The 12,488-nt window shown below is 44.3% G+C and overlaps 1 protein-coding gene across 2 annotated transcripts in view; it reads right to left on the reverse strand.

Moving 5' to 3' along the window:
• Window positions 1-2,860: 2,860 nt before the first annotated feature.
• Ankrd16 (ankyrin repeat domain 16) overlaps window positions 2,861-12,488 on the reverse strand; it is a 30,420-nt gene continuing 20,792 nt past the window's right edge. The window contains exons 7-8 of one of the 2 annotated variants that reach the window (XR_015046569.1): window positions 3,583-3,760; window positions 2,861-3,317 (exon numbers count right to left, since the gene is read on the reverse strand). Coding sequence is in view for 1 of the 2 variants with exons in the window: in XM_085835193.1 (XP_085691319.1) it covers window positions 10,607-10,662 (56 nt within the window). In the remaining variant the exon portion in view is untranslated. Of the gene's footprint in view, window positions 3,318-3,582; window positions 3,761-10,110; window positions 10,663-12,488 lie in introns of those variants that run through there. The other variant, XM_085835193.1, reaches the window with a different exon arrangement.

Consider the following 12,488-nt stretch of genomic DNA (forward strand, 5'->3'; position numbering starts at 1 on the left):
GGCCACAAAAGTCAGGGAAACTAGAAAACTTAGTACCTGGCAACAAAAGAAAGCTTTTGGCTAAAGATCAAAGTGTTTACTGTTAAAAAAAAAAAGAGCACTGGGTGAGAGACTGTCCTAACAAAAAGAAGAGGAGCCCCCCTCATGACCAAACCCTTCAACTCTTCACCTGTTCATGGCTAAAAGTAAAGAGATAGCAGAAGGGGTGCTAACACAGAAGCTGAGTCCTTAAAAGAGACCGGTGGCCAACCTGTTGAAGCAGTTAAAAAGAGACTGTGTTTCATATTCCTCCACTGACCAATGCAAAGCAAGTTTAAAAGGTTCCTGGACACTGCGGGCCTTTGCAGACTGTGGATTCCAGGTTTTGCTGAATTAAAAAGATAAACAGCCCTTCGTATAAAAAATAAAGAACAACCTTGAATGGCCTTAGATGCTATTGAGACTGCCCTAATGTGACTGAGAACAAAGGTATTGCCAAAGAGGTTCTTACTCAGAGATTGGGACCCTAGAAAAGACCGGTGGCATGCTTGTAAAAGATGGCCTGCTTGTCTGCACATAGTGGCCTCTGGTCAAGGACGCAGATAAATTGACTCTGAGACAAAACTTGGCACATGATCCAATTGTTCCCCTGACTGATGGACACATTATCAGAGCTTTTTGTTGACAGAACAAGTAACCTTCGCTTCCCCTGCTAACCTGCTGAGTCTTCACCTACTCATCACTGCTCTGACATTCTGGCAGAAAGAACTTCGGCTCAGAAGGCTGAACTCCTGGCGCTAACTCAAGCCCTGCGGTTGGCTGAAGGTAAGGTGATCAACATTTACACTGACAGCCGCTATGCTTTCTCGCTACAGCCCATATCCATGGGGCCATCTACCAACAGAGGGGGCTACTTACCTCGGCAGGAAGAGACATTAAAAACAAAAAAGAAATTCTGGCCCTCCTAGAGGCTATACATATGCCAAAGAAAATGGCTATTATCCATTGTCCGGGCCACCAAAAAGGACAGGATCCTGTGGCCCGAGAGAACCAGATGGCTGATGCAGCAGCAAAGCAGGCAGCTCAAGAGGTAACAATCATGGTAAAAAAAAAAAGGCAGGCCCCTGCCAGAGCCCTCACCGGCAACCAGTCCTAATTATGAGCGGACTAGAGTAGCCCGCGGGGTTTTGACTCAGACTCTGGGGCCCTGGAAGCGGCCAGTGGCCTACCTATCTAAAAAGCTTGACCCAGTCGCCAGCGGTTGGCCCTCCTGCCTGAAAGCCATTGCTGCAGTAGCCCTGCTTGTTAAAGACGCTGACAAGCTTACCCTGGGTCAGCATGTGACTATAATCGCTCCCCATGCTCTGGAGAGTATTGTACGACAGCCCCCTGACCGGTGGATGACTAATGCCCAGATGACCCACTACCAGAGTTTGTTGCTAAATGATCGAGTAACTTTTGCTCCACCTGCCACCCTCCTCCCCTTGGCGGATGACTCCACTCCCGTACATCAATGTGCTGATGTCCTGGCTGAAGAAACTGGAACGAGGAGGGATCTGACTGATCAGCCTTGGCCAGGTGTGCCTGCCTGGTACACAGATGGTAGCAGCTTTGTGGTAAAAGAAAAAAGAAAAAGCAGGAGCGGCAGTGACAGATGAAAAACAGGTAATTTGGGCGAGTGGTCTTCCAGAAGAGACTTCAGCCCAGAAAGCTGAACTTGTGGCTTTGATACAAGCTCTATAAATGACAAAAGAAAAGTCTACACTGACAGCAGGTATGCTTTTGCCACTGTATGGAACAATATACAGACAAAGAAAGCTGTTGACATTTGCAGAAAAAAGACCTAAGATGCTGTGAACAGAAAAAATCAGATGGCAGATCTAACCGCCAAACAGGCATCCCAAAGAGCAATAATCCTGGCAGTCTGAAGACTAAACTGAAAAAAGAAAACTAGTCCTCCCTTGAAAAGACAGACCTGACATCAACTGAAAAATAGACTTTGCTGAAAAAAAAAACGTTCTCAAAATAGATAAATGAGACTGCTCACATAGTCATCAAGAAAAATTAAAGAAAATTTTTCCAAGGTTCAGAGTGCCAAAAGCAATAGTGTCAGATAATGGCCCTGCCTTTGTTGCCCAGGTAAGTCAGGGTGTGGCCAAGTATTTAGAGGTCAAATAAAAATTACACTGTGTGTATAGACCTCAGAGCTCAGGACAGATAAAAAAATTAGCTTAAAACTCTAAGACAGACCTTGACAAAATTAATCGTGGAGACTGGCACAGACTTGGTGTTCCTTCCCTATGCCCTATTTAAACGTACTAAAAATACTCCCTCTTGATTCAGTTTTACTCTTTTTAAGATCCTTTATGAGACTCCTATGCCCATCACTGTCTTAAATGATGTGTTTAAACCTATGTTGTTATAATAATGATCTGTATGTTAAGTTAAAAGGCTTGCAGGTGGTACAAGAAAGAAGTCTGGTCACAACTGGCTACAGTGAACGAGCTGGGTACCCCAAGGACATCTCACCAGTTCCAGCCAGAGATCTGATCTACGTGCACCTACATCATGCCCAGACCCTCAAGCCTCGCTAAAAGGGCCCCTGCCTAGTTCTGTTTACTAATCCTTCTTGTTCTGTTTTTGTTCCCATGTTAGAGAAAAAATAAATGCAACAATATTGGGGTCCTCCAGGAGGCCGAAAACTCGCTCTAAGATTAGAGCTACTCACTAGAAGGAGTGGGGAATGAAAGAGGAAAATTACTGGACACCTGAACTCATCAACTCAGAGTCCTCCTACCCCTCCCATCTAGAGATTGTTCCCGGAACACACCTGAACTTCCCACCCCAGAGTACATTCCTGAACTCTTCACCCCAGAGTCCGACCCCCTCCCAATTGAAAACTGTTCCAAGAACATTTTTTAGATAAGGGTCTCCTGGAACAAACCTAGTCCTACCCCTCCTAACTGAGGACTGTTCCAAGAACATTTTTGAGATAGGGGCCTCCTGGTACTACCCCAGAATGTTCCAATAGATCGGGTACATTGCCAAAATATAGGACACGACCCCTTGGTGACGTAAAACTTGTACTTTTCCCCTGGCTTTTTCCTATAAAAGCCTGTGAAAAATTTGGGCCGGGCGTCGATTCTCCTCTACACCATGCTGGGTGTATGAGTTTCGACCCCAGAGCTCTGGTTTATGTGCTTTTTATGTGCTTTCTTGTCGTTGCTGTATTAAATCTTACTCTCTACATCTTAAGTTCGGTCTCAGTGTCTTCTTGGGTGTGCGGCTGTCCCGAGGCTTGAGTGAGTGTCTGCCCTCCGGGGGTCTTTCACCAGAACCTGTGGAAAACAGCCAGACATAGAAGCTCACATCTGTAAATCAGCACCCCTAGCCTACAGGTCACAGTACAACAGTGGCGGGAACAGTAAGAGAAACCCTGCCTACAACGAGGTGAATGGTGGAAAATGCCTCCTGACAACTGTTCCCTGACCTCTAAAATCAGGCTGTAACAACAGGTGTGTGTGTACACAGACACATAGACACACACACAGAGAGAGAGAGAGAGAGAGAGAGAGAGAGAGAGAGAGAGAGAGAGAGAGTTACCTGTGAGTTTTTTTGGTTTGTTCGGTTGGTTTTTTTTTTTCAAGACAGGGTTTTTCTGTGTAGCCTGGGCTATCCTGGAACACACTCTGTAGACCAGGCTGGCCTCCAACTCAGAGATCTGCCTGCCTCTGCCTCTGAGTGCTGGGGCGTGCATCACCACTGCCTGACTGAGAAATTCCTAAAACATAAAAAATAGTTAAACGCAAAGTTTTGATTTCAAAGCCTGGATATTGACTGGGTGGATTCCCTTGGTTTTCTCATCTAGGGCAGAGCTTAACTCAAGAGAAGCCTTATCAGAGGATATTTATTCTTTCTCTTTGGAGACAGAGCAAACAAATTGTAACCATGGCCTCTTTATCTTGGAGAGAACAGCCTTTCAGATATTAACTTTAAATGCAGCTCTAACCAGATGTGTCCAACCTTCTGATATTGCAACAAAACTGCCAGCTACAAAGCTCATGCCTCAGAACCAAACAACTGAATACAAAGACAAACAACTCTACCCAACCTCATACAGTTCTAAGTAAGCCTACAGTTTTGTATTGGGTAGTATTCATACTGGAGCTAACCCTACAGGCCATGGGTTAGACACGCTTGCTAATAAACTACAAACTTCATCTTAATTTATTCAAAGATATATCTGAGTCTTCACATAAAACAAGGTCTTTCATTTTCAAGATAGAAATAGTGGAAATATTGACTTGCCACTCTTCCCAGGAGTTCAAGCTGTACTATAACCTGACCCATGTGAATGCAGGAACTGTGATGGTTAACCTTCATCGTCACCTTAGGTTTGGGATAACCTAGGAGACCCCATTTTGAGTGTGTCTTTGAGAGAGGTTTAACAGAAGGAGGAAGCCCACCCTGAACATGGGTGGCAGCATCTCATGAGTTGGTGACTGGTTGACAATAAAAAGGGAAGCCAAATGAACCCCAGCATTCATCTTCCTTGCTTCCTGACTAGGTACAGATGTGACCGTATCTTCCTGCCATCAGGAATTGTGTCCTTCCTTAAACCCTGAGCTAAAAAACATCCTTCTTTCCTCCAGCTGCTTCCATCAAGTCTCTTGTTACAGTGATAAGAAAAACAACCTGTGTAGAGAACTTGGGATTTGCCTATAGAAACGATTAGACTAGAGAATGGTTATTTTGGCTTGTGTTGGAATTAAACCCGAGGCCTCACCATGCTAGGCAAGCATTCCACCACTGTTCCAAATCCCCAGCCCCAAAGAAGACTTTGTTGCTTGCTGAAAATATTTTGAAAGGGCTGGCTGCAGATGTTTGTGATTAATTGTTTACAAGAAGATCTCCGAAAAGGAGGCAACGCTGTTTGCCTGTCAAGTATCCCACCACATCCTCGGGTTCAAAGGAAAGCAGGAATTGCCATTTGTCTTCAAGATCTTGGATACAGCCGGGCGTGGTGGCGCACGCCTTTAATCCCAGCACTCGGGAGGCAGAGGCAGGTGGATTTCTGAGTTCGAGGTCAGCCTGGTCTACAAAGTGAGTGCCAGGACAGCCAGGGCTACACAGAGAAACCCTGTCTCGAAAAAAAAAAGATCTTGGGATACATTTTTCCCTTAAATGTATCTGCTTGTTTGGATGCTGGCAAACAGGATGGGTCAAACAGCTGTTACAATAGGTCACGACCCTAAGAAGGTCTGGGAAATTCATGTTGAGGTCAGCTGATTCTCTCTCCCTGGCTGTACTTTTCCATCAAACTTATAAAAATATGCAGCAAAGGTAAATCCATGCCAGCAATACAGATGCAGGATGACATGATCAGCCTCCTGAGGAAGGTCTGCTGGCATGGCAAAGTGAAACCAAGTTGAAAACCAAGCAACCAAGCAGGGCGATGTGGTTGAAGCTGTCTTGTCTGTTGCCATTAGCAACTCACGGTTGGCCCTGATTGACATCAGTATAGGAGAAAAGAGTTAGTATCATAGCTGGCACCATGTCTGCTATAAGACTCATCTCGGCATAAGTCAGACCCACTAGAACAAGTGCCCGGCTGAAACCAATGAGAGGAAGTAGTAGGTTTGTCAAGTTTTCTTTTACTGGGTTGTGGTCAGACAACTGCATGAAGGAACCAGAATTTATAGCCTGGGCCAAACTGTCATTTGTAGTAGTAGAAATAAAAATTTTCTTAAGTGTTTGAAGAATGTAGCAAATACTGCCGTCTATGTTTATGTAGTGTGTGGACATTTGGCAAAAATTACACTGTTTACTCTGAGGTCAGAGAGCCAGATGTATTTTAAGATCCTTAGCTATGTGATCTCATCCAAGCTGAGAAACTGAACTCAGCTGACCTTTGTCTAGAATGGATGAAGAATATTCATATGTATGTATACAGTTGACACTACCAGTCTGAGTTACTCTTAGATAACCCATCACCAGGTAGGAGTCACAGAAATACTTTTAATAGTGGCTGCAGAGATGGTTCGGCAGTTAAGAGGACCGGCTTCTCTTGCAGACAACCCAGGATTGGTTCCCAGCATCAAGGCAGTGACTTCTGTAACTCTAGTTCCAGGAGATCTGAGGCCTTTCTCTGGTCTCCATAGGCACCACACACATACGTGCAGACATCCAAACACATAGTGCAAATAAATATTTTTAAATGCTTTTTAAAGGGCAGCCAATAAAATATACTCATCTGTTTATTAGATACTTTCTATATATCAGCACTGAGCTCTCACAACAATACTGTAGGGCGAGCACTGGGACCTACTCACAAATGGGACAACTGTAGTTCACAGAGGAAATTGACTTTATCTGGAATCTCTTGGTAGGTTATGATGTAATTTCTGGTACCAGAGACTGGGTCTCTACTAACCTGTCCTCAACAGCAGAGAACTCTGGGGTTCACGGTGAGATGCCATTTCCAGCTCCTTCTTGTATGTAGGTGGAAACACATATCTACTGTTGTTAATGGCATGTGGCTAGAGTGGACTTAGCCCCATACAAGGGCCATTCGAACTCTCACACTGTTTCTTTTATATGGTAGGGAACAAGGATTCTGAGTGATGGACCACAGGTGTCCTGGAGTTTACTGCTTTAGCAAACTGTTCAGGAGAGCCACCAACTCAGCATCTGTACTGGCTGGTTTTGTGTGTTAACTTGACACAAGATGAAGTTATCACAAAGAAAGGAGCCTCCCTTGAGGAAATGCCTCCATGAGATCCAGCTGTAAGGCATCTTCTCAATTAGTGATGGAGGGTGGGAGGGCCCATTGTGGGTGGTGCCATCCTTGGGCCGGTAGTCTTGGATTCTATAAGAAAACAAGCTGAGCAAGCCAATAAGTAACATCCCTCCATGGCCTCTGCATCAGCTCCTGCTTCCTGATATGCTTGAGTTCCTGTTATAACTTCCTTTGGTGATGAACAGCAATATGTGTAAGCTGAATAAACACTTTCCTCCCCAACTTGCTTCTTTTTTGGTGTTTTGTGCAGGAATAAAAACCCCGACTAAGACAACACCCTACCAACTATTTCATCAATGAGAAGCAGGTCTAAGTTCCTGTGACTTTGACCGTGAGGAATTTAGCAGCCGTTGAGATAATGGACTCCAAATCCAATCAATTTTTTTCATATTTTGTTAAGAAACCAAGTTTATATCAGCCATTAAAAATGAACTCATGGGGCTGGAGAGATGGCTCAGAGATTGAGTGTATGTCTCTCTTCCAGAGGAGCTGTGTTCAGTTGCCAGCATCTACATGGGACAGCTTGCAACTGCTTGAATTCCAGTTTCAGTGAGACCTGATGCCCTATCCCTTTGCCTCTGAGGACACCTGCACACACCTACCTCATACATAATACGACCGACAAACATGCAAACAAACAGAAATATTTTCTTTTTAAAAAAATATTTATTTATTTATTATATGTAAGTACACTGTAGCTGTCTTCAGACACTCCAGAAGAGAGCATCAGGTCTCATTACAGGTGGTTGTGAGCCACCATGTGGTTACTGAGGATTTGAACTCAGGACCTTTGGAAGGGCAGTCAATGCTCTTACCCACTGAGTCATCTCACCAGCCCCCACAAAAATATTTTCAAAAGAATCTAAGTTGCCATGTGAGTTAACATTTCACAAAAAGTCATTACATTCAGTGAATAAAAATAAGAGATTACTACTCGAATTTGAATTTGTTTAATAAACACATCACAACATATTTTCTGCAAAATATTTTATACTAAAATGTAAATGTTTTACACTAAAAATCATTATTGTAAGCCAGGTGGTGGTGATGCATATCTTTAACCCCAGCACTCAGGAGGCAGAGGCAAATGGATCTCTACGTTGGATGTCAGCCTGGTTTACAGAAGTGGGTTCTGGGACAGTCAGGGCTATACAGAAACACCCTGCCTTAAAAAAAAAAAAAACAAAAAAATCATTAATCGTTTATTTCAAACTCTAGTTAAATGACTCAAATACAAACTGGATGACCCACAAAACTGTTTTATTGGCGTATTGGAGATACAGAAACTGCACATATTTAGTATACACAACTTGTTGAATTTGGGGCTAATTCACAAAATCATCCCATATGGTAAACATGCCCAGCACCTTCAAACATTTCTATAGCCTTCTTATTATGTTCATAACTATGCTGTTCTGGCTTAAATGTCTATATACCGTCCCCAAGGACACTGAGAGTTGGGGCCTTTGGGAGCTGCCTGGGTCATGAGAGTGGAACCTTTGAGAACTGGGACTAGTGTGGATGTGAAGCCTCTCATGGGATCCCCACTTGTAAGCCAGAAAGCGGCCCTCAGAGCAGGCTGGGCCGGGGCCTCCAATACTGGGAAGGATTTGTCGTTTAAAAGCCACTCTGTTTATTGTATTTCCCCCAAAGCAATCCAAGCAAGCTAACACATAACACCTAACAGCAGATTCACCAAGTTTTAAGCATCTATTCCTGGTGGTAACTGCAGGCACTATGCTGTTATTCCTGGTGGTAACTGCAGGCACTATGCTGTTATTCCTGGTGGTAACTGCAGGCACTATGCTGTTATTCCTGGTGGTAACTGCAGGCACTATGCTGTTATTCCTGGTGGTAACTGCAGGCACTATGCTGTTATTCCTGGTGGTAACTGCAGGCACTATGCTGTTATTCCTGGTGGTAACTGCAGGCACTATGCTGTTATTCCTGGTGGTAACTGCAGGCACTATGCTGTTATTCCTGGTGGTAACTGCAGGCACTATGCTGTTATTCCTGGTGGTAACTGCAGGCACTATGCTGTTATTCCTGGTGGTAACTGCAGGCACTATGCTGTTATTCCTGGTGGTAACTGCAGGCACTATGCTGTTATTCCTGGTGGTAACTGCAGGCACTATGTTGTTATTCCTGGTGGTAACTGCAGGCACTATGCTGTTATTCCTGGTGGTAACTGCAGGCACTATGCTGTTATTCCTGGTGGTAACTGCAGACACTATGCTGTTATTCCTGGTGGTAACTGTAGGCACTATGCTATGCTGTACTTGTTGACCAGAGTCCTCCCTTTTTCCACATTCCCCTCAGCTCTCTAAATAAACATTTATCCTCTGCCACTATGGGTTTGACCTTTCAAAATTCCACAAGCAAGGGCTGGGATAAAGGTCAGCGGGAGAGTGCCTCATACTTCATGGAAGTTAAGTAAGTCCTATGTCATTGAGAGTCCTGTCTTTTTGTGCCTGGCTTATTTAAGTTAGTACATTGTCCTCTTGGCTTGCCCACGTTGTTACAAATGACAGAATTTAAGGAAGGGCTTTTAAAGAGATCAAGGACAAGGACTCTTGAGGAGTGATGTTTATAGGCTGGGAACAGAAGGCAACAGAAAGCACATGGCATGTCTAGGGAAGAAGTTTCCAGGAAGACACTGAGGGGGGAAGCACAGTTAGTGCGTTCTGTTTGAGGAAGTGAAAAGCCTGGGATGCTGTGTTATGGAGGTTTGAGGTAGGTGACTTTCTTTTTCTTTTTCTCTTTCTCTTTTTCTTTTTTCCTTTTCTTTTTCCTTTCTCTTTCCCTTCTTTCTTTCCTTTCTTTCTTTTGTTCTTTCATTCTTTCCTCCCTCCCCCTCCCTCCTTTCCTTCCTCTTTCTTTCTTTCTCTCTTTCTTTCTTTCTTTCTTTCTTTCTTTCTTTCTTTCTTTCTTCCTGGTTTTTTTTTTCTTTTTTCTTTTTTTTGAGACAGGGTTTCTTCGTGTTGTTAGAAGCTTCCCTAGGGCTGAGGAGATGGCTGAGTGGGCAAAAATGCCACACAAATGTGGGATCTGAGTTTGTATCGCAAGAACCCATGTAAAACTGTGGTACAGTACATGTACCTGTAATCCCAACCTGCCTTCAGTAGGATAAGAAGGGGAAACAGAGCACCTCTCCAGGCTCAAGTGCTCAGAGGTGAACAAGAGGCTTGTCTCAAACAAGGTGGAAGGCAGGGAACAACACCCAAGGCTGTTCTTTCATCTCCACATGAATGCCAGCATTCAGGGATGAAGATGCAAGGCAGGATGAATTCTCCACCCTCCCTCCACCCCCCGACTCCCCCTCCCCTCCAGAACTTAAAAACAAGTGAAATAAAATTTTCTGGGCTGCCTGAAGGGAAGCACAGAAGCAGAAGTAGCGAGACCAGTTAGGAAGATGATTGGGCCAGAACAACACCTCTTCTCACCAAGAGGAGGAGTCTTTCCCACCCCTTGAACTTGGGTGAAGTTCTCATGGATTTTACAATGGAGATTTGAGGAAGTGGCATTGCATTACTGTCACAGCTAGGTTATGAAAAAAAATGTGGCTTTGCTTCTTCTGCACCTTGCACTGTGGAGAGACTCACTTGAAAAGCCACTCACTTGAAAAGGAACTGACCTTACCAAGCAACTGCCAGCGTCACTTTACATCTTCTTACAGATGCCTGTGTGAAGTCAGCTTTCAGATCCAGCTAAGGTCCCAGTCATTGAGGAGCAGAGGCAAGCTATCCCTGTTGTCTGAATTTCCTACTTACAGTATCCAAGATGATGACAAACATCTGTTCCAAGCTGCCAGATTGAGGGGTTGGTTTTCTACGAAGCCACTGTGACTGGAACAAGGAACTTGCCTGGTGGACATGCACTTGGACCTATCAAAGACATGGTGGGCATGTGTGTATATGTGTGTGTGTGTGTACATCTTCATTTGTGAATGCTGGCATTCATTGGTGGACAAGATGTAAAGATGTAGTCATGGGAGGGACAGAGAACAGCTTGCTTATAAAGATACCAGGGAAAGAAACGATAAAGTATTTTAAATTTATTTTTAAATTTATGTGCATGAATGTGCCTGGTTGTTTGTATGTGCAATATGTGTGTGCAATACCTATGCATGCCAGAAGAGGGGCATCAGATCTCCTGAGACAGGCGTGACAGGTCATAGGTGCTATCCTATGTGAGCCCTATGTGAGCGCTGGAAACAGAACTCTGGTCCCCTGTAATGATAGCAAGTTCTCTCAACCACTGAGCCATTTCTTCAGCCCTATAATACATTTTTGAAAAAAAAATTTCTTCTATTTTTAATTTATATGTTTTATTCTCTTAAGAGATTCATTCATTTTTAAAAAGAAGTAACTGATCTTTTTTTCACTCGTTTTCTTTTTGTGCCTTAACACCCTAGGATGGATTTTAAAATGAAATCAGAATTTTCTTTTCAATGTAGTTCAATGACAAAGAGTTTGTCTAACAAGTAGTTCTGGGCTGGAGAGATAGCTCAACTGCTGATTTCTTACGAACCTTGGAATAAAAACCCTTCAACAGGGGTCCTAGAGAGATGGCTCAGCAGTGATGAGTACTGGGGTCCTAGAGAGATGGCTCAGCAGTGATGAGTACTGGGATCCTAGAGAGATGGTTCAGCAGTGATGAGTACTGGGGTCCTAGAGAGATGGCTCAGCAGTGATGAGTACTGGGGTCCTAGAGAGATGGCTCAGCAGTGATGAGTGCTGGGGTCCTAGAGAGATGGCTCAGCAGTGATGGGTACTGGGGTCCTAGAGAGATGGCTCAGCAGTGATGGGTACTGGGGTCCTAGAGAGATGGCTCAGCAGTGATGGGTACTGGGGTCCTAGAGAGATGGCTCAGCAGTGATGGGTACTGGGGTCCTAGAGAGATGGCTCAGCAGTGATGGGTACTGGGGTCCTAGAGAGATGGCTCAGCAGTGATGAGTACTGGGGTCCTAGAGAGATGGCTCAGCAGTGATGGGTACCGTTGCTCTTCCAGAGGACTGGGGTTTGATTCTGAGCACCCACATGGCAGCTCACAACCATCTATAACTCCAGTTCCAAGGGATCTGACACCCTCACACAGGCCAAACACCAATACACATGAAATAAAAAATAAATACATTTTTAAAAAGTACAAGTTCCCATGTTTGATCCCTACCCTCAAACTTCAGAAAGAAAACAGGAAGCTAATGACATATCCTCCCAAAGAGAAATTTAAAACAGCAAATTAGGGCACTAAGTACAAATAGTGCTTTCCTAGCCGCTTCCTGTGGTTGAACCTGTGCTCTTCATTTGGGGCTGCTGTTAACCACAATGGTTTTGTCTTTGAAAGCCTAACTTATCCACTGAGCCTCCACTGCTGCTGCTGGGATCCACTGTGAGCAACAGGCATGCATGTTGGGCACTTGCTACATGCCAGCATCACACATGTTACCTCAGCTAATCTTTATAATAATTGGAGGAAGGAAGCCCCATTGTTACTCTGGTGTTAAGAAGGAAACAGAGGCAGGAAGTGTAACTTGCAGACCAAGGCAGAGAGAGAATGAAGACACAGGGATCTGGTGCCCTGAGGTCTCAGACAGAAACCTGGGAAATGCAGCTTGTTTATTATGTAGACTTGAACAGTGAAGTGAGTTATTTATTGCATGCAGCTGAACAAGGAGGCAAGGTTGGCATATGATGCATAGCTGGATCAA

This window comes from Mus caroli, unplaced genomic scaffold (genome assembly GCF_978045245.1).
Source record: "Mus caroli unplaced genomic scaffold, Mus_caroli_1 scaffold_2, whole genome shotgun sequence".
Taxonomy (NCBI): domain Eukaryota; kingdom Metazoa; phylum Chordata; class Mammalia; order Rodentia; family Muridae; genus Mus; species Mus caroli.